At 53.2% G+C, this 24,810-nt stretch overlaps 1 protein-coding gene across 5 annotated transcripts in view; it reads left to right on the forward strand.

Moving 5' to 3' along the window:
* Positions 1 to 24,810, forward strand: part of DNMT3A (DNA methyltransferase 3 alpha) — a 110,521-nt gene that overhangs the window by 8,985 nt on the left and 76,726 nt on the right. For 3 of the 5 annotated variants that reach the window (XM_050753613.1, XM_050753614.1, XM_050753618.1), the window contains exon 2: positions 18,818 to 19,066. In XM_050753613.1, coding sequence (XP_050609570.1) covers positions 19,004 to 19,066 — 63 coding nt within the window. In that variant the 5' untranslated portion in view covers positions 18,818 to 19,003. Of the gene's footprint in view, positions 1 to 18,392; positions 18,641 to 18,817; positions 19,067 to 24,810 lie in introns of those variants that run through there. The other 2 variants (XM_050753615.1, XM_050753616.1) reach the window with 2 other exon arrangements.

Here is a 24,810-nt window from a genome sequence, read left to right on the forward strand (position 1 = left end):
CGCCTGTAATCCCAGCACTTTGGGAGGCCAAGGCGAGCGGATCACTTGAGGTTAGGAGTTCAAGACCAGCCTGGCCAACATTGTGAAACCCCGTCTCTACTGAAAATACAAATATTAGCCAGGTGTGATGGTGCGCGCCTGTAATCCCAGCTACTCTGGAGGCTGAGGCAGGAAAATCACTTGAACCCAGGAGGTGGAGGTTGCAGTGAGCTGAGATGGCTCCACTGCACTCCAGCCTGGGCAACAGAGTGAGACTTCGTCTCAAAAGAAAAAAAACCAGGCCCTGCAAGTGTTGCCTGTCCTCCCTACGGCCCCTCACGGTGAGGGGAAGAGATCATCAAGTTGAGAATGACCCCCAAGCCCACGGTGGACTCTGGGCTGGGAGTCAGGGGCCGCGAGGGAGTGGCAGGGACAGAGAAAGATGTCTCCGTCCTCCTTACATTCCGTTGTCTGACCCAGGTCCCTTTTTCCAGCTGCCAATAAGTTGTACCATTTTCTCTTAGCCTTTCTGAGCCTCCACTTCTTCCTGTGAAGCCAGGATTTGCCTGTACCTTCTTTTATCTCTTCAGAGTCCCCGTCCGTGTGGGGACCTAGTAGCTCCCTCAAGGCCTGGGCCCTCTTTCCCTTTCCTCTCTGCCCACTGGTCTTGTTGGAGCTAAGCAGAGAGTGGCCTCTGCTGGGTTCTGGCTCTACCCCATGGCCTGGAGGCATGGGAGGGTCTAGACCACAGCCCGGTCTGGCAGCTGGCACGCAGCAAGGGCTTCTAATGGTTTTATTACCAGCAACAATGTGGTGCTTGTTGCCATCCACGCACAGGCTGATGGTTCCCAGCCCAACTGGTGGTGGCCTGAGGGCCCTGCCTGGTACTGGAAGCTCAGCTGGGAAGCGCAGTGGGGTTGGGCAGTCAGTCACCTCTGCGTTTTCTTCTGTCAACACCCTGCCAGCAATCTGGAATCGGAGGGAGCCAGGGCCCGGCATGGTGAGATGCTGGAATAGGAGGGAGCCAGGGCCCGGCGTGGTGAGATGCTGCCCCCACATTGGCAGGCCTGGCAGCGCTTGAGTTTTCTTTCCAGAGGTCCCTGTTTCAGATCCACAAATGATGTTCATCTATTCATCCAAGAGAGACCCACTGTGTGCCAGACACAGGCTGCATAGATGAAAGGGGTCACACTCATCTCAAGGAGACTGCAGCTTAGGTGGGGGTCTGGCAGGGTGGAAGGACCCCTGGCACACCATGTCCAGGCATTACCGGGGCTCAGAGAAGGAAGTCGGATTCAGGGGGAGAGAAGATCTAGAAGGGCTTTCTAAAGGAGGTGACGCTTCAGCTGAGTCTCGAAGGGGAGGGAGCAGTTAGCTTGGTGGACAACAGCACTTTTTGGCCCCATGTAGCTGCAGTATAGGGAATGATGGGGTATGAGGCCGGGGGCCTGGGCTGGAGGACCATGAAGGCCGGATGTTATCCATCAACGGACGTCGGGCTTGGTATTTGTATTTGAGAAGGATAATTCTAGGGCATCGAGAAGGAGAGCTCGGGCAATAGGGTTTAGGGGCAGGGAGCCCAGGTGGAAGGCTGGCACGGAAGTCCAGGGCAGCAATGTGGGCCTGGACAGGGCGTGTGTGGTGTGACATTTAGGAAGTGCAGTCAGTAGGAACAATTGGGATAAAAGAAATGAGGGGAGTTGGGGTGGCCGTCTGGTTTCTAGCTCCGCCAACCGTGTGGGTGGGGATGCCCTTCATGGAGGGGGCACGGGTTGGGGGGAGTCGGAGAGAGCAGGAGGTGCCTCCCACATGGAGCTGGGTTGGAGCTGGGGCTTGAGGGCGGGTGGGATTTCCCCAGGGGGAGCCTGAGCCAGGCCAGGCTTGCAGAAGGAGGCTGGAGCCTGAGTCATAAGGCCTGGGGGCGGGGTGCCTGGTGTGATGGATGAGAAAGGCAGGTACATTTTGGTCCATAACTGTTAGGACCCCTGCAGATTTTTGAAGGAAGATTTTGAGGAAGGTGCTTGCACCCATGCACTGGGAATGCTGATGAGTTAGGGCCTCTGCTTCTCAGTGATTTCCCTAAAAGATGAGCTGCAAGGCCTAGACCCTGGCCCTCCACCCAGGACCTGCAGTGAGTCTCATCACCCTCTGAGTATCTTTGGGTGGGCTGGAAGTTGATGTCAAGCTGTCCGGCCTTCCCGTCACTCTCCATTCAGAGGCAGGTCTGTGGAGAGAGATTGGAGGAACAAGCTGGGGACAGCATTTTTGGAAAGCAAACAGAAAAGAAGCAAAAACTGTTCCTCTAAAATAGAAAGGAGGCTTATGTGTGTTATGTGAAGGATAATGTGGAAGGCTATTTCCAAAGAATTTCTCGAAAAATGATGTGAGCCCTGTCAGCATCATTGAATTTAGATAGAGGCCAGGAGCAGTGTGGCATCAGGCCGGGGCCACCAGGCTGAGGGCTGGACAGATGGTGGTTTTCACCTCAGCCCTGCCACCTCCTTGCTGCGTGTCGTTGGAAGATGACTCAACCTTTCTTAGGCTCAGTTTTACCATCTGTAAAATGGGCATAACTTCACAGGCTGGTGTTCTTGTTTGTTTTGAGCATTGCTTCTTGGACTAAACCTGGATTTTTTTCCTTCCCTCCCTCACTTCTGCACTTCCTCTGGTTCTTTGCCTCCCAAGAAGCCTGTTTCCTCCTGTGAGTTCCCCCTTCCTGGGAAGGTCCATTCATCATGTTCTATTGACTCTCTTGTTCCCAATTATTCCCTGCAAACCTGGTTCACCCAGTGTATTTGAAGAGCATCTACTGAGCTAAATGGGAGTTATTGGGGGTCAGTTCCTGTTCTCTTTTTAATAAGGGGAGGGAGGGTCTGTGCAGAGCTGTCCAGGAGAGCACAGGGCACGGGAGCCAGGGGGGAAGTTGCAGGACCCAGTGGGACCACAGCTGGGACCTTGCCCTGTAGCTGGCTCAGTGTGCCAGGGGATAGAGGCACACAGCCCTGGTGGGTCTGGGAGATGAGCTTGGGAGGGACTTGGCCTGGACATGGGCTAGGCTGCCCTGCTTTCAGAGCCAGACCTCAGGAGATGGCCGAGAGGGCCGCTTCCTCTGTGAGGGCTACACATGATGGCCCTTGGGCTGTATGGTGGCCCTGTGACATGCAGCCACACCCCTGGGGAGCTCTTTGAAGCATCTCTGCTTTCTGGAGGATCTGGTGGGAAGATGGCTTTGCAGCAGGGCTCTTGTTGATGTTGCCAAGAAGGCCGGGCGGGAATCGGGCTGTCTCTGCCTGGGGGTGGGGTGGGGTGGGGGCTGCGGTCCATCTGAATGTGGAAACCCACGTTTCTCTGGTTTGTGCCGACCTGTGCAAGCAGCCATGCTGCAGGACTGGCCCCCTGGAAGTGGGGCATACATGAACTCAGGGTGTGGTGGTGTAATCAAATGAAATGTACAGCATAATTAATCTGGCATACCCTTAATGATATGCATAATTGTGCTGCATGGTAATTAGGTGTAAATGGTAAGCAGTTCACATAAATGTTTTTGTAATTGGTATTAATTTTGCAGAGGCAAACCAAGTTTATGTGGTTTTTCTCTTCTTGCTCTGTTAGTTTTCTAGTACAGGCAATTCCAAGCTTTTGGAGGAATTCTATTGCAAATGTTTGTTTATAGGGCAATGTTTTGTGTTTTCTCTCAGAACAATGTTATGAATGGTTATGAGGTTCCCAAGCTGGTTTCCAAATGCCTCTTTGGCCCATACAGTAGGTGAAATGTGCAACGCATGTGCCTGTGTGGGGAGGCCCGCCCAGGATCCTCTGGCTCCAGGTGCCCCGGCGTGTGCAGCACGAGGGGCGCTGTCGCGTGTGTGCGAGTGCGCACCTGGGTCATCTCTGCATGTGTCTAGGTGTGTCTCTGTGTGTGCCTCTGTGTCTGTGTGTTTGTATGTGTGGCTGTCTGTATGTGTCTGTTCGTGTGTGTGTGTGTGTGTGTGTGTGTGTGTGGTCTGCCTGAATGGGAGAGATTCCTGAGGCCACAGTGGCAGGTTGAAATTCTCTGGTAAATACATTCCCCATTCTAGTGGCAAGAGGCCTGGGCTGGAGACTTAGGGGCATTAGCTGGGAGGGTGACCCTGGCACAGCAGCCGTTTCTAGGAGGAGCACAAGCCGCTCCGGGGCGTGGTCTGAGGCCAGAGTCTAGGTTTCCTAAGAACATGTGGCTTGCCTTTCTTTCTGATCAAGCACATAATACTTTTTAAATGAACATTTATTGAGTGCCTCCCATGTGCCAGGCCCTGTGTTAAACACTCGACTCAGATTCCCTCCTATCTTAAAATAGACTTATGAAGTAGGGACTGTTTCTCACCTCGCTTTACAGCTTGGGAAACTGAGGCCCGAATCTCCGAGTGACAGAGCCAGGGTTTGAGGAGGGGACTGCTGGAGGCAGGGCCCGTGGTTCTGAGATGTGCTGCTTGGAACCCTGGGCTCTTCTCCCTCCCTCGGCCCCCTCCACAAATGGTTTGTTTTTGTTGGGACAGAGGAGGAGAAAGGCGGCCCTGTGGGAAGTCTGAGAGCAGCGAGCTCCTTCCTGCTGAAGTGTAGGGGGGTGGGGGTTGAGCCCCAACAGCCGCTCCCAGGCCCTGAAGACCCTTTGGGGGTCCTCCTGGTTTTGACCTGAGAGGGAGCTGGTCTAGGAAGTGGGGTTGGGAGAGCGTGGCCGTGGGCGGTGTGGGGAGAGGGTGGTCACAGGCTAAACAAGGACTCAGCCCCCCTGTTTCCTGTGGTTCACTGATAGCCTAGGCCCTCACCACCCCCTTCACCTTGGGGATCTGGGGCAGGTGAGCCTGCAGACCCATGGCAGGTGTATGTTTCTGCCCTCGGAGCTCCTGCAAACGGCCTTTCCACTGACGCAGTGCCTTGGGGGCTCTGCCAAGCGACCCCTAGAATGGGGATTGTGGGGGGTCGCTCTAGGCACCGCAGCACTGTGCTGGGGATGTTGCAGCTGCCTGGGAGTGACTTCACACAGTCCTCTCTGCCTCCAGGGTCACCCGGAATGGGGTTGTGGGGGACAAGCTGTGGGCAGGGGGACGATGGGCAGCAAGAGGCAAGGCGTGAACTCTGACCTCGTCTCTTTGGGAAATCAGACACATCTATACACGCATGGAACACCCAATGAGCCCTGGGTGGGTGGTCGAGGAGAAGGGGACGGTGTGTGGGGGAGGAGAGATGTTGGGTTGAAGGACTGGGAGAGAGGAGCTGAGTGGGCCCTGAGGGAGAGGGTGGGAGCCAGGGGTGTCATTCCGGGACAGCAGCCGGGCCTGGAATGATGCAGCTGGGAGAGGTGGGGGCATGGCCAGAGCAGTGGGCGGAGGCTGCATTGTAGCCAGCCCTGGTGAGACCAAGCCAGAGCGTATATTTTACCATGTGTGAAAATCTTTGGCATCACAGGATTTTTAAAAATAATAGCTTGAAGATATAATTCACATTCCGTACAATTCACCCATATAAGTGTATAGTTCGATGGTTTTAGTACATTCACAATCAATTGTTTAAAATTTTCATCAGGCGTCATAGGTTTTCCTAGAGGGAGCCATGTGTGGGCAATCTTTGCTGAGAGGGTGAGGTGGGAGGTGGAGATGCCAGAGGCAGGTGGACACGCTCCAGGGGATCTACCAGGTTATTGTGCCACAGACACAAGAGGTACAAAGGGCCTGGAGGGAATAGGGGGTCGAGAGAAGCCCAAGGACCAGGTACCTGCTGGATGTGAGGATCCAGGGGAAAGGTGGGACCTGTTTTCTCCAGGGTTGGGGGCTTAGGCAGCTGAAGGGAGGGGAGTGTTACTTCCACATAGAGGGAAAAGCCAGAAGATAGAGCCAGCTCTGAAGGAAGCATGTTCTGGAAGAGTAGGATTTTAGGCAACTGCAGATCATCCAGTAGGGATGAAAATAAATAGAGATGGAGCCCCTTGCAGAAGGAGGCCTATGTGACTTATGCCCAGGTGTCTTAGAGGAAGAACATTTAGAGGAGAGCTGAGGGTAGAACATGACCTTTGAGGAGCGCCCACCGTGCAGAAGTGGGATCAAGACTCCCAGCCAGCCCCAGAGACAGAGCTGTGGAATCTGAGGCTGGAGACCCAGGAGCCACACGGAGTCACACGGAGCCACACGGAGCCACAGCTGGGAGAGAACACAGGGAAGGTGGTTGCTGGGGAGCTCCAGAAGCAGGGTCTCCTTTCACTCCAGGGCCCAGCCCCACAATAGCACTCAAGAAATGGCTGTTGAGTGAGTGCTTGAAGCAGGGAATGATTAGCTGGCCAGGATGTTGAATTGAGCTCAAGGGCCATGAGGATGGAAAAAGGCCCTTTGGGGCCATGGGTGACTGTATCCGTCAGGGTCCATTCAGGGGAAAGAAACTACATGGTGATTGGAACAAGGAAAGTTTCACATAACGAATTATTAACTCTAATTGGATTAGAATAATGAGGAATTGGCTAGGAAGAAGTAAAAATAACTCCAAAGAATACAAAAATAATAGCTATGAGAACAGCCCCTACCTCTAGGGTTGCCACAGAGTGCCCAAGGAAGAGGCCCTGCAAGGACTGAGATCCAGACTTTGATGGAGAGGGTGTGGCTATGGCTCTCTGGATGGCAACGTCTCTGTAACTGCCATGTTGGCAGAACTTGCTGGAAATTCACCCTCTGGAATTTACTGGAAACCCATCTTTTTGGGTCCCAAGGAAAGTTGTTTGTGGGAGGTATCTTGCTGGAAGCACACCGCTGCCAAGTTTTCCCAGGAGAGTGCTGGGTGAAGCTCCTGGCTGTTGGGTATCCTGACTGACATGTGTTGCTGGAGCCAGGTACTGGAGAAGCTGTCTGCATTGCAAGAGCCTGGCACTCCTGCAGGAGCTGGGCACTGGAAAGCTGCATGCCGTAGGGACTGGGTGCTGGAGAAGCTGCAACAGCACAGGAGCTGGGTGCTGGGAAGCTTCATATCTGGCAAGACCCTGATGCTGGAAAGCGCCCATGCAGCAAGATCTGACTGCTAGAGAAGTTGTATACAATGCAGGAACCTAACAAGAGCACATCGGGTCTAGAAAGGAAACCCGCTTCCTCCTTCAATGCCTCTTCAGTGCCCTCCACAGTTGTGCCAGCTGACAAAGGAAAAGTAGTTAAAGGGCCCAGCTCCATCTTCACAACACAGGTAATGATGGGCGAACAAATTGATAACTGGCTCAGTTTACCCCTTTGGCTACACAGCTTCTATTTGCACCTTTTTACAACATCTGAACTGCCATACAAAAACGAACAACTAGATGTCTACCTCTCAAGACAGTTATCCTTCTTATGAAATTCTCACCCTTTTCCCAGAGATCCCCAACCATCACTCTATCAATCCCTGGCTATAATAACTTCTCAAAGTCAGTCACAGTCCCACTGAATTAGGTAACATAATTGTTACCTAAACACTAGATTATAAAGTTAACTGTCAACAGCTTGCATAGAAAACAATGGGAAGGAGAAAAAAAGAAGAAAATGGTTACCATATTGCGCGCACACACACACACACACACATACACACATCTCAAGTTAATAGAAAGTGTGCAAAACCACTAGAGGCCTGCTGTCTGCATTTGTTCACAAGGCTACACTTGCTACTGGCTTCCTTGTCTTCTTATCCCATTCTGTATTTCCTCCACACTCAGCCAGAGCCTTAGCAGGTCATGCTTCTTTTACTTGGTGGAGTAGCCCAAACCCTCATTCCCAAAGGACCTGAATCCTTAGTTATCCTACTTTTGTTGTTGTTGTTGTTGTTACCATAACTTTCCATTCAGCTTTCCTTTGGGCATGGAAGTTCTTAAGAGGTGCCTGAGAGAATTCGCTGGGTTCCAGACATAGTCTTGCTTGGCTCTGTGGCTGATCAGCAATCCAGTTTTCTCCTTGGTAACTAGGATCAATCACTCCAGATAGTGGTGTAACTCCTTTTCTCCACTGTCAGTTCGGTGGCGTTAGGAGTTGGAGAAAGCCAAGCGGGCGTGGGGTGTCTCCTTTCCCAGGGAAAGCCCTGTGATATGTCCCTGGAGGGAGGATTCTCCCCCGAGGACGAAGACAGTCAGCATCCCCAGAGGGTTTCAGAGTTGTGGGGTGGGGGAACAGGGCCGTGCGTAGGGGGCTAAGTGATAGAGGCTCTGGAGCTGGCAGCTGTGGACCATTCTGTAGAGAAGGTTGGAAAAGTAAAGAAACGTGCAGATGACCGTGGGCCACTTCTGCTGGGGATGATAAAATCAGACCCATGCTGGTCGCTGCCAGACCCTATCCAGGACCACGTGTCTGATCCTCACATGGACTCTCAGCCTGGCCACGCTGTGCCCCTGACTCCCAGGCCCCAGGCCGTGGGAAGCCCATCTGACCCACAGCACGTGTGACCCCTAGACAGGGCTTCTCCTGGCTTGCAGCACTTGGAAATGGGTGCTGCCTTACGGAAGTCTGTGTTGGCTCATTTTGGCTCCTGAGAACAACTTCGGCTCCTTAACAGCGTCTATTTTAGGTATAAATCTCCCCCCGCTCACTTTTGGGGCTGTGTCATGGCAACCATTAGTGTGAGCAAAGGAGTCTGACTCAGACTCCCATGTGGCCGCCGTAGTGGCAGCAGGTTTGGTGTGATCATAAGTGCTTCTGCTGGTGGTGCCAGTGCTGGTGGTGCCATGGCCTCGAGAGTGGTGTGAGAGCCACAAGCCGTCTTATTGTGACTCTAGAGCCAGATAAATGGGCTTTGCAGAGGGCAGGACTGCTGGCCTGTCACCAGTGGCTTTTGGTATTCTATGGACAGCTGGTGGTTTGGGTGCAAGTGCTGTTGCGGAAAGTCAGGGCGATGGAATAGTGATGGCATCTCGCTGGAAAATGGCACCAAGACCTCCCTCCCTCTCCCTCCTCTTTATCCATCCCCAGTCTTATGACCACGAGAGGCTGTGACAGGAGGGGGAAGAGTCGACAGATAGACATCTCCGTCTAGGAGGTCTCCTCCGCTTTCTCCTGGCCCCCAGCTGAGCCCCACCCTAGCAGATGATTGGGGCACAAGAAGCTCTGCTGCCTTCTGTCACCCGCAGGACCCATTTGCACCTCCTCCTAAGCTCAAGTAGGAAGTTTAGCCATGGGACTGTTATCTGTGGGCCAGGGTCACCCCAGAGGCACAAACGGTTGATCATGGCGCTGGCTCTGAGATCTGTGTTTAGTGCGCCCATTCATGACCAAGAACTGCCACATTTGCAAGGGGTCCCGAGTTACATGGACCTGGATTCCTAATCCTGCCCTGGGGCTTTCCAGCTGTGCTACCCTAGAGAGACACTAAACCTCTTTAAGCCTCCGTGTCTTCTATAAAATGGGGATAACAATAGGACCTGCTTCATAGGATTGTTTTGAGGATTGAACAGGACAGTGCATGTTCCTTAGCACAGTGCCTGGCACATGGTAGGTGCTCAGGAAATAGCTGCATGAATGAATGAGTGAATGACCACTGCATTGGGCAGGGCGTTGAATACTGTGATTAGAAAGCTGCAGTGCCCTCCTTCCCCGCTCCCGCTGCAGACAAGCCTGACCAGGAAAGAGAGATTGACTGGAAACTTTGTTTTCTGGCCAGCCTGTGCCCAAAGTTAATATAGATCTGCAGCAGTCACATGCTGGTTGTGGATTGTGAGAGAGGGAGTGGAGAGCTGTGAGCTTCTGAGTGGGACGGACCTGGACTGTGTCTGGCTCCACCCCTTACCCACTGTGTGACCTTGGGCAGTTTTATTAATCTCTCCATACCTCATTATTCTCATCTGGAAAATGGGGATAAAAATAGTACCCACTTCAAAGGGTTGGGGTGAGGTGTGAGGATTAATGAGATGTTGACATTGTAAAGCTCTGCTCACGGGGCCTGGCATGTCAGAGGAGCTTAAGTACAAGCTCCTGCCTGAGCGAAGGCCACTTAGAGGAACTCCAGGGATTTCAAGAAAGGAGAGAAATCTGCGGGCTGGTTGAGTCTGAGAGTAATCATCGTTAAGATTTATTGAGTACTTTCTCTGTGCCAGGCGCTCTTGGAAGCATTTTTAGGGCATTCCGTTTTAATTTTCACAGCAGCGCTGTGAGCTGGAGAGTTCTTTCCCCCACTCTACAGCTGAGAAAACTGAGGCACAGTTTTGCCTCAGGCCACGCAGCTGGTAAGATGTAAGGCCAGTGTTGGAAGCCCCGCAGTTGGCCTCCTAGAGAGCCCTGGAGGGGACTGAGATTGGCCTTTAGGTCAGGAGGGTGTCAGCCACAAGTCATAGACTCATACCAAAGTAGTGAAAGCTCACAGCACCCGGAAGTTCACAGATGTATGTCCCTGCCTCCAGAAACAGCAAGACCAGGGGCCCAGACAGTGCCTTCAATGCTTCATCCCTGTGTCTTCATCTCTGAGCTCTTCGTTCTCAGGCAGGCTCACCCACATGGCGGGAAGACAGCAGCCGGCAGCCCCTGACTCACATCGACCGTGTTAGCATCTTTCCATCGCATCGGTGAAAAGGTTCCAGGGAGGCCTCTGATTGGCTCTGCCTGGTCACATGCTCACCCCTTGCCTGGGGTGGGTGTTGAGGTCAGCACAGGCACAACCAAAACCCCTTGAGGAGCATTTCCCACCAGGAAGGAGGGGAAGGCGTCTAGGTAGAGCAGAATAACGAGTCCACTAGAGGAAAAGGAGAATTCAAGCAGAGGGAGGGAGAAAGACCTGCAGAAATGCTCAGATATTTTTCAGCCATTCAGACAGAGAACTTGAGATGGAGAAGAAGGGGCTCTTGGGGTGAGAATATTGGGATCATGTTTGGTGGAGTGAGGATTTAGGTTTGTGGGCCATGACAGTTTTGATTTTGGAAGAGGATAATTATATGCAAGCCCTTGTTGAGGAGAGACTGTGGGGTGGCAGGGGGGCCAGAAGTCTCTCAATCTGAAGATGGAGAGGAGGCTCGGGTGGTCATCTCGGGGGTGCTGATGAGGCTGGGGTTGGTGAAGAAGTAGGGACGGCAGTGGGGACAGCGTGGTGCAGGGGAGCAGCCCTGAGGCTCCAGGAGTTGGTGGAGATGTGGCTCTTTGGTCTCAGAAAGGGCTGAGTGAGCGGGGGTTGTGGTGACGGATGCAGGCAGCACTGACTTGCACTGCCCATGGGCTGGATGCAGTGGGAATGATGCGTTTGTAGGATTAAACATTTCGTGAGGGTGGGGGGTGGAGAGGGAGGTACCAGTGTTGTAGCTGGTGATGGAACTCTGTGTGGGTGTGAGGAGCTGATGATGGTTATTCTGTGGGACGTGATGATTTCATAGAACAACAGAGGTGGAAAGGCCTCAGCTACGCTCTTATTTATAGAGGAGGAAATGGAGGCCAAACGCAACTGATGGCTGCAGTTGGGATGTAAGCCCTTTCTCCCATCCCCACTCTCTCTGTTTAAAAATTCATTTTTATTTACTCACAGTAGTACATGCATATAATTTAAGAAGTCGAATAGTACTAAAACCTCCTAACAACATGCAGTGATTCCTTGCCTACTCCTACCCTTATCCTCTTCTCAGAGGCAACCGCTTTCGATTCTCTTAGCTGTTTCTTCCAGCAATTTTCATCTCATATTTCTGAGTAAAGTGCATATTTTTGATTCATCTATTTAGACATTTTCCATTGATTTCCTATTTAGTAGATCCTCTTACGTGCCCAACCTTTCTACCCTTCAACCATCCTCCCTAAATATTGACAATACTCTTTTTATATTGTTTCAAAAAATTGTTGTTGGTTGTTTTGAGACAGGATCTCGATCTTTGCCCAGACTGGAGTGTGGTGGCACAATCACAGCTCCCTACAGCCTTGACCTCCTGGGCTCAAGCGATCCTCCCACATCAGCCTCTTGAGTAGCTGGGACTACAGGCATGTACCACCACACCCTGCTAATTTTCTAAATTTTTGTAGAGACAGGATCCCCTTGTGTCACCAGACTGGTCCCAAGTGATCCTCCTGTCTTGGCCTCTCAGAGTGCTGGGATTACAGGCATGAGCCATCGTGTCCAGCCTCAAAAATGTTTTGTGTATCTGGTTGCCAGAATAATGGCCCCCCTAAGATGGCCAGGTCCCCTAATCCCCTGGACCTGTGAATATGTCACCTTACATGGCAAAAGGGACTTTGCAGATGTGATTAAATTAATGACCTAGAGACGAGGGGATTATCCTGGATTATTTGGGTGGGCCCAGTGTAATCAGAAGGGTCATTAGAAGTGAAAGATGGAAGTAGTCAGAGCAGGAGATGTTGATGAGGCAGAGAGTACTGTGATGGGAAAAAGACTGTCCATTGCTGGCTTTGGAGTTGGAAGGGGACCATGTGGCAAGGAATGAGGGCAGCCTCTAGATGTTGCAAATGTCAAGGAAATGGATTCTCCTTAGAGCTTCCAGAAAAGAATGCAGCCCTGCCAACATCTTGAGTTTAGCCTAGTAAGGAGAATCTTTTTTTTTTTTTTTTTTACTACTGACTTGCAGAATTGCAAGATAATGTGTTGTTTTAAGGCATTAATTTTGTGGTACATACAGAAGTAATTTGTGTGTACATACATGCATATATACATGTATACACACACACATGTTTAGTAAACCTACATACAGTGTTTATTTTATTATTTCAATGCAACTATTATTCACAGTTGAACCTTCTGGTATACTATAACGGTTTCTTTTTACTTTTTTTTCCTGAAGTTAATAATTACCTTGTTTTTCATCTGCCTTATTTTTTGTACCTGTTGCTAATTCCTACCACAACTTCTAATATAATTTAATTTTTCTGTAACAATACTGTTACCTTAGGTCTTCTTTTTCTTTTTCTCGTTTAAACTGACACATAATAATTGTGCATATCTATGGGGTACAATGTGATGTTTTAATACATGTATACATTGTGTAATGATCAAAACAGGGTAGTTAGTATATCCATCACCTCCAGCATTTATCACTTCTTTGTAGTGGGCCTACCACGCTTTCTAATAGCCATCAGTATTGCTTTCCACACGGGCAATCACAGCAGGTAAAAGATGTTTCAGTTCCATTTTTTAAGTTATCTATCCTCTTTCACTCTGGGCTGGTTGCTTTCTAGGCACATTGTAGCTGATGTTCTGTGACTTCCTTTTGTGGTCATCTTTGGAATTCCCATTACTTTCTGGTTGGAATCTCTGTTTTCTGGCTTTCGTGTCCTCTTCTTGCGTGGCTCACTCCCCTCATTAGAGTACATCTTCCAGGACACACATCTGTCCATATCAAAATCCATTCATGGCTGGGCACGGTGGCTCACGCCTTTAATCCCAGGACTTTGGGAGGCCAAGGCAGGTGGATCATCTGAGGTTAGGAGTTTGAGACCAGCCTGGCCAACATGGCAAAACCCTGTCTCTACTAAAAATGAAAAACTTAGCCGGGCATGGCGGTGGACACCTGTAATCCCAGCTACTTGTGAGGCTGAGGCAAGATAATTGCTTGAACCCAGGAGGCAGAGGTTGTGGTGAGCTGAGATTGTGCCACTGCACTCCAGCCTGGGCTAGAGAGCAAGGGTCCAAGAAAGAAAGAGAGAGAGAGAGAGAGAGAGAGAGAGACAGAGACAGAGAGGAAGGAAGGAAGGGAGAGAGGGAGGGAGGGAGGGAAGGAGGGAGGGAGGAAGGAAGGAAGGAAGGAAGGAAGGAAGGAAGGAAGGAAGGAAGGAAGGAAGGAAGGAAGGAAGGAAGGAAGGAGGGAAGGAAGGAGGGAAGGAATCTATTCAGTTCCTGGGTTTAGATAGCAGAGTATGGCCACGAGCGATACCTGTAGTTTTGTCAGGTAAAAAGACAGTTGGACAGCAGAGGGCATGGTGATGACGGCACTAGTGCCCTAGTCTCAGTGGGAAGGCTGACCCTCTCTGGCTCATGCCAGGTGACTGGCGTGTGGCCTCTTTTCCCCTTCATCCTGGAGCCTCCCTTCCCATCTCTCCTGTGCTGTATCTTCTGCGTATTAGAGGACATCGTCCTGTCCTTCCTGGGAAAGGAGCGTGGGGCCTGATATGTCTGAAGATGTCTTTACTGGGGCCCAGCGCGGTGACTTACGCCTGTAATCCCAGCACTTTGGGATGCTGAGGTGGGAGGATCACTTGAGCCCAGGAGTTCAAGACCAGCCTGGGCAACATAGTGAGACCCCATGTCTATTTAAGAAAAAAAAATGGCGCCTTGCGTGGTGGCTCATGCCTGTAATCCCAGCACTTTGGGAGGCTAAGGCTGGTGGATCACGAGGTCAGGAGATCAAGACCATCCTGGCTAACATGGTGAAACCCCGTCTCTACTAAAAATACAAAAAATTAGCCAGGTGTGGTGGTGGCTGCCTGTAGTCCCAGCTACTTGGGAGGCTGAGGCAGGAGAATGGGATGAACCCGGGAGGCAGAGGTTGCAGTGAGCCAAGATCACACCACTGCACTCCAGCCTGGGCAACAGAGCAAGACTCCATCTCAAAAAAAAAAAAAAAAAAAAAAAAAAGAGAGAGAGAGAGAAAATTTTAAAAAAGGGCCAAGCGTGGTGACTCACGCCTGTAATCCCAGCACTTTGGGAGTCTGAGGCAGGCGGATCACGAGGTCAGGAGATTGAGACCATCCTGGCTAACACGGTGAAACCCTGTCTCTACTAAAAATAGAAAAATAATTAGCCGGGCGTGGTGGCAGGCGCCTGTAGTCCCAGCTACTTGGGAAGCTGAGGCAGGAGAATGGCATGAACCCCTGAGGTGGAGCTTGCAGTGAGCGGAGATTGCACCACTACACTCCAGCCTGGGCGACAGAGCGAGGCTCCATCTCAAAGAAAAAAAAAAGAAAATGTCTTTATTTTATTCTCACACTTAAATGATAATTTGGCTGAAAATAATTCTAATTGGAAGATTGTTTTAAGATTTGGTTTATTCTTTAATAATTTTGGCTGGGCACAGTGGCTCACACCTGTAATTCCAGCACTTTGGGAGGCCAAGGCGGGTGGATCACTTGAGGTCAGGAGTTCAAGACTAGCCTGGCCAATGTGGCGAAACCCCATCTCTACTAAATACGAAAATTAGCCGGGAGTGGTGGTGCACGCCTGTAATCCCAGCTACTCGGGAGGCTGAGGCAGGAGAATCGCTTGAACCCAGGAGGCGGAGGTTGTGGTGAGCCGAGATCGCAGCATTGCACTCCAGCCTGGGCAACAAGAGCCGAAACTTCGTCTCAATAAATAAATAACCTTCCTCTCCTTGGTTTTGATATATCATCTTTGTTTTCAGCTGTGCCAAGTGACTCTTTTCAAAGACCCCCTATTTTATGCCCTCCAGTGACTACAGATAAACCTTCAGACTTGTAGAGGAGGGTCTAGGAATTCATTTCTCTCACTCAGCCTCTCGTTTCTCACACACGCATCCTCTTCAGCCCTAGTCCCAGAGTACCTGATGCTATCATATAAGCATCTGTTGAAGACTGTGTTATATATCAGTATTCACACGCCTGTCTGAAATTTGGCTGTCACAAGTCTGCTTTCCAGATTCCACAATTTTGTTGGTGGTATTCCTTCTCTTGTTCAGCCTAATCTTGTAATTTTATGTCTTCTTAAAAAATCTTTTGGCCAGGTGTGGTGGCTCATGCTTGGAATCCCAACACTTTGGGAGTCTGAGGTGGGAGGATCCTTTGAAGCCATGTGTTCAAGACCAGCCTGGGCAACATAGGGAGACCCTGTTTCTACAAAAAAAAAAAAAAAAAGCCAGGAGGTGTGGTGGTACACGTCTGTAGTCCCAGCTACTCAGGAGGCTGAGGCGGGAGGCTCACTTGCACTTGAGCCCGGGAGCTTGAGGCTGCAGTGAGCTGTGATACTGCCACTGCATCCAGCCTGGGTGACAGAGCAAGAACCTGCTCTAAACAAACAAACAAAAGATGTTTCTACTGCACTGAATTTAGAAGGTAGTGAGCCTTGGTATGCATATTCAAAGCTTTCAGTTCTTTTTCCGCAACAGTTTTATAGTTGAAGCAGTGGAGATGGTGATCCTATCAGCTGTGATATGAAGAGGTTTTCATGGTGGGATTCCTTGAAATTTTTTAAGTGGCTGTTACAAACATTATTCAGGATCACTGTGGATTCTAAAAGGAGGAAATAAAAGCTGCTTTTCATGGTGGTAGCATTCTTAGCAAGGGTTTTTTGGTGGCGGTGGTGGTTGCAGTGCAGCCTTTGGCCCAGGTCGGGAGAACGCTTTGGTACTGGAAGCAGCCAGAGCTGTGCGATGGAAGGACCGGAGTGGTGGACGCCTGCTGCTGTGTTGGGACTGTGGGCCCAGGAGAGCCCACTCCCCATGGCTGGGCTGCCTGAAGGAAGAATGAAGCCTCTAAGGGTAGATTGGCAGTGCTATGTCAAGGTCTGGGACCCTGGCCACCAACTGGGGCCCCCTAGAGTTGTATAGTGCATGACCTGCCCACACACGTACTGGAGCATTTTAGATGATGGGGGTGATTTTGAGGGACTGCTACTGACAGGGCTGGTCCATTGAGCAACACAAAAGGGTTGACCCAGGTCAGCTGCGTTTTCTGTGAGGACAGTTTCTGTAGCTCAGATGTCAGAGTCTTGGGTGGAGGAAGGGGAGGAAGAAGAGAATCTTCCTTTCCTTTCCTTTGCTTTCTGGGGTGTCTGCCCTTGGGGCCAATGCCCTGTGAGTTTCTGCTTTTCCCTCCAGCTTCCTTCCTCTCCCTACTGGGAGCCAGAGCTTCCTGAGCCTCGCCACACCCGTGGCAGCACAGATGCCCTCTGGGTGTCTCTAAGCCTAGGACAGCATCAAGACAACCCCCCTGCCCCACTTCCTTTGTGCCTGGGTCTCCCCCGAACTCCATTTGGGGTGCCCTGTCCTTGTCAGCCCCTCACGTGTCCACTGGGCCTTGGGGCTGCAACAGCTTCCTTGGCCAGTCAGAGCTATTAATAGAAGGGGTCCTGCTCTCCCGTTTCATTGGTGGGGAAACTGAGGACTGGGGAAGCCTCCATCAGGAGTAGGTCCCACCCTTACGGACTTCGGGCTCAACGTTCTTTCCAACCAGACTCTGCCCCTCTTAGCTTCTGACCCTTTTGAAGGTTTTGGTTTTGGGGTGGCTGGAGATGTCTGTGGTAACAAATGGGAGTGGGGCTTGACAGGGAATCATTGGCTGCTAAGGGCTGGGAGCCGTGCGCTTCTGAGTTGGACCAGTTCTCTGCTGGGATCTTCAGAGTTGCTTCTGTGGTGTGTGTTGGGGGACGTGAACCCAACCCCTCAGAGCTTTAGTGTCAGAGAGATCTGGGTTCATGCCTCTGATGGGTCCTGGCCTTGTCGATCTTAGCGTCACCTGTAAACTGGGCACAGCACAGCAGCTGCCTGGATGCAGAGCACGAGCCAGGCCCTGAGTGGCATGTGGCCCGTGGAGCTGCTCTCCGCTGCCGTTCACCTTCTCAGGGACCCTGGGCAGCAAACCTTCGTGGGGGCATGGGGAATGGACCCAGTGCACCTGGGCTGCCTCAGGGCTCAGCTGTGGGGCAGGCCCACTTCCAGCCTTTCTGGGTTGATCTGATGGAACCCTTCCTGTCCTGGCCCTGAGAAGCTCCTCCCGCCAGCTCCTTCCTCCCACTACCCCCTGGCAGAGCCAGGGCTGGGGCACCCACTCCCAGGCAACAATGCACCCCTGGAGAAAGGGGCTGGGCCTGTGGGAAAGCCGAGCCTGCGCTGTCTCCCGGTCCTGGTTTTCCAGGGAGCCCTGGCTGGAGGGGGATGGGAGGAGAAGGCCAGGAGGGAGGGGGAGCTGGGGAAGCAGAACCAGGAACTGGAAGGGGAAGGGTGTGGGTGGGCCCAGATCCAGCCTGCCTCCCTCTCTCCCTCGCCTGCCAATCCCCTCCTGGGCCCTGGCACACTCGAGGCAGGGGCTTGGCGGCCGCCTCCTCCGGGGGTGGGGAGCAGGGGAGCTCTTGTGTGTCTCTGAGTGAGGGGGCTGAGGCAGCAACACCCCCACCCCAGCTGTGGCCTGAGCTGCAGGCTTTGTTATTTCACTGGCTTGAGGCCTACACCTGGAGCAGAGGGAAGAAAAGCCCCTAAAACTCAGCCATGTGGGTTCAGAGGACCCCTCAAGCCCACCAGCTCTGCAGGCAAATGGGGCTGGTACATGGGGTGGGGGAGAGAGCAGCCTCACTCCTGCCTCAGTGTGGCCGTGACCTGTGGCCTTGGCCGTGGCCGTGGCCGTGGCCGTGACGGTGGCCTCGGCCTCTCCCTCCTAGGCCAGAGCCAATCAGGCCTGCAGCCTGAGCTCAGACCTCAGCTTTCTCTGGGCCCAGGCGCCGGTCCTGAAGTGAGGTGACATTCATTTCATTACATCCTGTGACTGCACTCACTTCCTCCACGTGGCGGGAGGTGTGGGGGTGGGGGTGAGGACAGATTAGAAGGAAAATGTAGCCGGGCTGGGGGCCTCTGGGGCAGGTTGGGATTTCCCAGGGGCTGGTTGGGGTGGGAGGGAGGATGCGGGAAGCTTTCAAAGGAGAGAGCGGCTGTGAATGAAGAGAAGGGAAGAGGCGGAGGCAGCTGGAGGTCCCAGAAGTGGCACCCATTGGCCACCGCGACACGGAGGGGAGACTGCTGCCACCTCCAAGGCTCTCAGAGGCTGCTGGGGTAGGAGGTGGCCCTGAGGGGAGCCTGCCTCGGTTTCCCTGCTCTGTGGGGTGCTGGTGAGGCCGGGAGGAGGAGCAAGACCCCAGGCCTCCTAGGCCAGGTGTGGCCCTGGGCTGAGGGCCTGACCCAGGGAGGGTGGGGTGCTCTGCCTCACTGATCCTCTTCTCTCCTCCACAGGTGGAGCCATCGAAGCCCTCACCCACAGGCTGACAGAGGCATTGTTCACCAGAGGGCTCAACACCAGGATCTATGTTTAAGTTTTAACTCTTGCCTCCAAAGACCACGATAATTCCTTCCCCAAAGCCCAGCAGCCCCCCAGCCCCACGCAGCCCCAGCCTGCCTCCCAGCGCCCAGCCGCCCGCCATGCCCTCCAGCGGCCCCGGGGACACCAGCAGCTCTGCTGCAGAGCGGGAGGAGGACCGAAAGGTGAGCAGTGGGCTCTGCTGGGGACTCTCTGGCCTGGGAGAGGGAGAGCCCTGTCCCCACGTGATGACAGCCAGCTCCTCATACTGAGCGCGTGACCACATCACTCAGTGCTCACGACAGGGTGTGGGACCATCACATCCCTGTTTGGGTGATGAGGAAACGGAGGCTTGCAGAGGTTCGATTCTGGTGGTGGAGCAGGCATTTGGCTCCAGGACCCAGGCTTTTAACCACCATGGCATTCGCACAGTGGCTCAAAGCCCAGGTCTGTGCCATTGTGAGGCCGAAGAGTCCAGAACGTGGATTCCTTCTCAGACCCGCCTCTTACTAGCCGTGAGCCTTCAGGTGAATCACTTTCTCTCTTAGCTGCCTCTGTTTCCTTAAGGTGTTCAGTAGCTTCTAGGGGGCCAAAGACAAGTTCTGGGGTGGGGCACAGTAAACACGACTCCGCGGGGGCCCACCCTCCCACACGGACGGAGGCACAGGCTGGGCTCAGTGTGGCGCCAGCACACTTTGGAGATGGTGATTTCCTGTCCCTGCCCCCCACCCCAGACTCCAAGTGAATGTAGCTGGGTGATCTTTGGTATGGCTTTTAGCCACGGAGCTGGTGACCTCCATGTTTTCAGAATCTAGTTGGGGGTGGCCTCTCCACCCTTCTGCTGAACTCCAGGTTGTGCCTGAATCAGTCAGAGGAGATTACATCAGACTGACGGGAGTCCCTGCTGGGTCCCCACAGGCTGCCTTGGGACCTTACCAAGCTGTGTCCCCATGATAGGAAAAGCTACCCCTTAACCCCCAGCACTGGACTGTGTTGCCCTCTGTCAATGGAATGGTGAACTGACTGCCACCCTCCAGGGGATCTTATGATGGCCATAGGCCTTCCTGGCATGTCTATCTGCTGTGCCTCTGTCCACAGTCCCCTCTGCCTGCTCCCCTTCCCCTGAGTAGCGCTGGACATTGTGATGCTTGGTGGTGTCTGGGAGTAACCGGGCATGCTCATGGGGGCAGCAGTTGGTTCTTTTGCAACAAAGGTGGACAGCTGGCACCAGCTGTGGGGGCCCTGGGCACTCTGGGGCTAGAGGCAGCCAGGCACCCTACCTGAAGGGCGTCAGCTCTGAGACCTCCCTCTCGCATGCTCAGCTCCTTCCCAGGTTTACTCATTCTTCAGAGTGTGTTTCTGTTTCCTAGTTTTCCATCGGTGGTTCTGTTTGGTCCTTGGGGACAACTCTTGAGACAAATGGGGCAGGGACAGATGGCCCTAGTTTACAGATGAGGAAGCTGAGCCCCGCTGGGCAGTGGCAGGTCCAGATGAGGGCCTATTCTCCTGTCTCCCAGGCCCGAGCCCTTCCCACAGCCCTACCTGCATAGGTCCCGCTAGGGACACACGTATACATCCCAGGAGTGCGCATGATGCTCAGGGACCTGCCTTCCCAGCCCAGCACCCTGTAGAGCGCCACGGGGGTGTGTGCACCCAGTCAGGCAGAGCAGGCCAGAAGGCCAGCACACACTGCGGCCCACTGGGCAGGGCGCCCGGGTGACTGATCAGTCTCTCCCCTCTGAACCCATGGGAAAAGAACTAATAGTCCTGGATACCTGTGGACCCCTAGGCTGTTCCCCTTCAGGACTCAAGCAGCATGAAGACCCAGGCCCTTCAGCCGTAGACACCTGCAGCGCCTGTGCTCTGGAGTGGCAGCTGTGGCCATGTCTGACTCCCTCCCCTTTTTGGGCCTGGCTTGCTTTCTCTGTCGGATAAGGTGACCCTGAGCCTCGCCCCACTCCGGGTCCGATGTCCTGACAGTTGCTGACGCAGCTCCCCATCAATGCACTGGCAGTCACTGGTCAGCTGCTCCCCACAGGTGGGGTGGTGGGGACAGCTGGGACAAACTCCTCCTGTTACTGGACTGTACTCCCACGCCGCTGCTGCTGCTCTGGGCTGTGGAGCCCCAGGCTCCCGCCGATGGACTGCAGCAGGTCAGGATCTGCATTATAATAGTTCAGGATTGAGAAGCAGCGCTGGACCAGGAGTCAGAAATCTCAGGTCCTAGTCCTGAGTATGCCACTTACTGGAGATGTGACTTCAGGGCATCTGGGCTTGTGTTTGCTCAGCTGGAAAATGGGGATAGTGACTCCAGCCTTGCCTGTTTTACAGGGTGGTTGTGGAAGTCAGATGAGGTCATGGGCATGGAAGTGACCTGCAGACAGCAAAGTCTGGTCCAATTATGAGGGATTACGATTGCTATTATTATCTACCCATAGTAACTGCTCTGGCTCAAGCGGCAGCAAACACACACCCAGCCCTAGATCCTAGTGCTGATAGAGTGTGCACACTCACACACTGGCAGGCAGGGGTCATGCCAAAAGATGGCAGCAATCTGGATAGACAAGGGCCGGGCCATAGCCAGGCCTCCTCCCCAGCCTCCCACGCCTACACTATGCATGCTGGCTCACCTGGCACACTTCCCTGGCACCTCTGGGCTGGCTCCAGCACCTCCAGGGAGCCGCCTAGGGAGGGTGGGGAGAGACACTGACAGCCACCACAGCAGCCCATGAAAGCCAGGCCTGCGGCAGGGGTGCTGGTAGCTGCAGAGGGGAAGACACAGGCTTGGTCTGCAGCCCAGTGAGCCTGGCACAGGTGCCGGGGCACTATGCACGAAGGAACTGTTTGGCAAGCCAGATGGAAGGGGTGTGACCAACCACTGGCCCTTCCACCGCCTGGCCCCATGTGGCCCTCTAGCCTCTGCCCCCCCTCTCCCCACCGCCCCCCGCCACGCCTCCATGCACCTTTCACTCCAGCCCCACTCCCATGCTTCCTGGAGTCTCCAGGTCTTTGTTTATGCTGCTCCCTCTGCCGCGTGGGCTCTTTCCCTAATCTCTTCTCCTCCCTGGTCAAAGCCTCAAAGCCCAGGCTGTAGTCGGCCTCGTATTACTGTTTGCAGGGGACCAGTGGTTCTCAAAGTGGGATCCCCAAACCAGCAACTTCAGCATCACCTGGGAAGGCGAAGCTCAGGCCCCTCTCCAGACCTGCTGAGCCAGAACTCGGGGGATGGGACCCAGCCGAGCACCTTCTAACCATCCCTCCAAGGGATACTGTTGCGCACAGATGTTGAGAACTACTGGCGTAGATAACTTCTGCCCACTGCTAGCCTGGAGGATAGGGCCATGGCCCTTTTCTTCCATGTGAATCCCCAGGACCTGGAATAGCACAGAGTAGATGCTCGGGAATTTTTTTTTTTTTTTTTTGAGACAGAGTCTCACTCTGTCGCCCAGGCTGCAGCGCAGTGGCACGATCTCGGCTCACTGCAAGCTCCGCCTCCTGGGTTCACGCCATTCTCCTGCCTCAACCTCCTGAGTAGCTGGGACTACAGGCGTCCGCCACCATGCCCGGCTAATTTTTTTGTATTTTTAGTAGAGACAGGATTTTTTTTGTATTTTTAGTAGAGACAGGGTTTCACTGTGTTAGCCAGGATGGTCTCGATCTCCTGACCTCGTGATCTGCCCACCTCAGCCTCCCAAAGTGCTGGGATTACAGGCGTGAGCCACCATGCCCAGCCATTGCTCAGGAAATATTTTACGGATAGGACGAAAAGGAAAATGAGAGTGGCCAAGACTCTCCCACAGGAGAATAATCCCGGAGCCCAGGATCAGGGAGGCAGAGTGCAGAACTGTGGGTGATGGGCTGAGGCAGCCATGCTGTGGCTGGGAGTGTACAGAGTGGCCTGTGTGTGTCCCCCTGGCACCTGCCGCCTACCCTGGCTGCCATCCATATGGTGGGCAGAGCGGGGCTGCTTGGGGAGATGGGAAGGGGGCAGGCCGAGCTCTGGGGCTGTGGTCAGGGCGAGTCAGCTGGTAAATGTTGCCACAGCAGAGGGAGGGGGCTGGCCTCGTGGAGGGTAGGTGGGGAGGCAAGCAGTGGGGAGGCTGAGAGCTTAGAGGGGAATATGGAGCAGAGGACGGGGGAGGGGGCAGAGGGAGCAGGACAGGGGACGAAGAGCAGTCCAAGGGCCACCTCAGATCCCCAAATATCAATCAGAGGGGAGTCCAGAGCCCCAGGCCAGGCTCCTGGTCTCAGTGTCACCCCCTTTCCTCTGGCCTCAGAAACACAATGGCTAAGATGCATTGAATACTGACTCTGCTGGGCGCTATGTGCGTGCGTTATCTTACTCCATTCTTTTTTTTTTTTTTTTTTTTTGAGACGGAGTCTTGCTCTGTCACCCAGCCTGGAGTGCAGTGGCACAATATCAGCTCACTGCAAGCTCTGCCTTCCTATTTCACACCATTCTCCTGCCTCAGCCTCCTGAGTAACTGGGACTACAGGTACCCGCCACGCCCAGCTAATTTTTTGTATTTTTTTTAGTACAGACGGGGTTTCACCATGTTAGCCAGGATGGTCTAGATCTCCTGACCTCATGATCCGCCCGCCTCAGCCTCCCAAAGAGCTGGGATTACAGGCGTGAGCCACTGTGCCGGGCCTATCTTATTTAATTCTTATAATTGCCCTATAAGGTAGACACTATTATTTTCATCATTCTATCTTATTAAGGGCTAAACTGAAGCTCAGAGAGGTTAAGTCACTTGCCTAGAGTCACACAGCTTGTGAGTGGTAGTGCTGAGGCTGGAATGAGGCTGGCTTCTGTGCTCCTTAGGCTGTCTCCTGCATGAAGGGGGACGGGATGAACAGTGCCTCCTGGCGGTGATGCAGTGAGAATTCGTAGTCCTCCCCTGGACTTCTGCTGCAGGAGAAAGCCTTTCACTGCATAATAGTGCTCTTGCCCTTGGGCAGAAGCTGGGGGCACTTCATCTCCAGCAGGAACTGCACACAACACCTGTGTGTACAGGCACACACACCAGATTGAGGCACTGCTGCAGACACGCAGCTTCTTACCATTTCTTCCTGCCTCCTGCCCTTCTTCTTCCCTGCCTCTCCCTCTCTGGACATACCGCTCCTCTTTTCTTCTCTTCCTCCCTCCCTTTCTTCAGACATAGGTACCTTTCCAGGTAGTTAGCACATAGCAGGGCTCCGCAAGGCTGCTGGATGAACTGAGTGACCGTACTTGGAGAGCCTAGTAGAGAGGTAGGAAGACATCAAGGTGGGTAAGCCATGCCTACCCTCCAGGGCTGGGTGGGGCCTGCTGGGCAGCTCCTCTGATCAAGCCTTCTCCTGCCCATAGTGGAAGCTGCAGCTGGGGTGTATATTTGTGCTAGGGAAACACAGTAAGTATGTGTTTGCACGTGTGTGTGTATGTGTCTGTGGGCAGCATTGGGGCTGCGGTTCCTCCTTTCCCCTCCCCATCAAAGTCCAGCCCAGAGGCCTGGCAGCCACTGATTTCTCGTGGGCTCTCTCCGCTCTGGTCTCCAAGTGCAAGGGCCTCCATCCTTGGGTGGGGTCCCTGCCAGTTCCAGTGGCAGTCACTCTTACTGGCCTCAGTCTGTCACCTGCTCCTGGGCACATTCTGCCTTTCTTGCACTCAGATGCCCCCACATGGTCACTTAGGGCTGGCTCTTTGCTTGACAATGGTTGCTGTAAGGTCATTTCAAAGAGCATCCTTCTTAGTATGTTTAAATAGCTACAGAAGAAGCCACTGCACCCTTACCTCTTCAGAAACCCAGCCAGCGATAATGGCGCACACGCTGATCTCCGGGGAGTTAGGAGAGGCCTGGGCGCGCCCAGCAGGTTTGTGATAGAAACAGTGCCCATCCCTGAGCTGAGCAGGACCTACATTTTGGGCTTCAGATTCTCTAAAATTCTC

Source organism: Macaca thibetana, chromosome 13, assembly GCF_024542745.1.
Source record: "Macaca thibetana thibetana isolate TM-01 chromosome 13, ASM2454274v1, whole genome shotgun sequence".
Lineage (NCBI taxonomy): Eukaryota > Metazoa > Chordata > Mammalia > Primates > Cercopithecidae > Macaca > Macaca thibetana.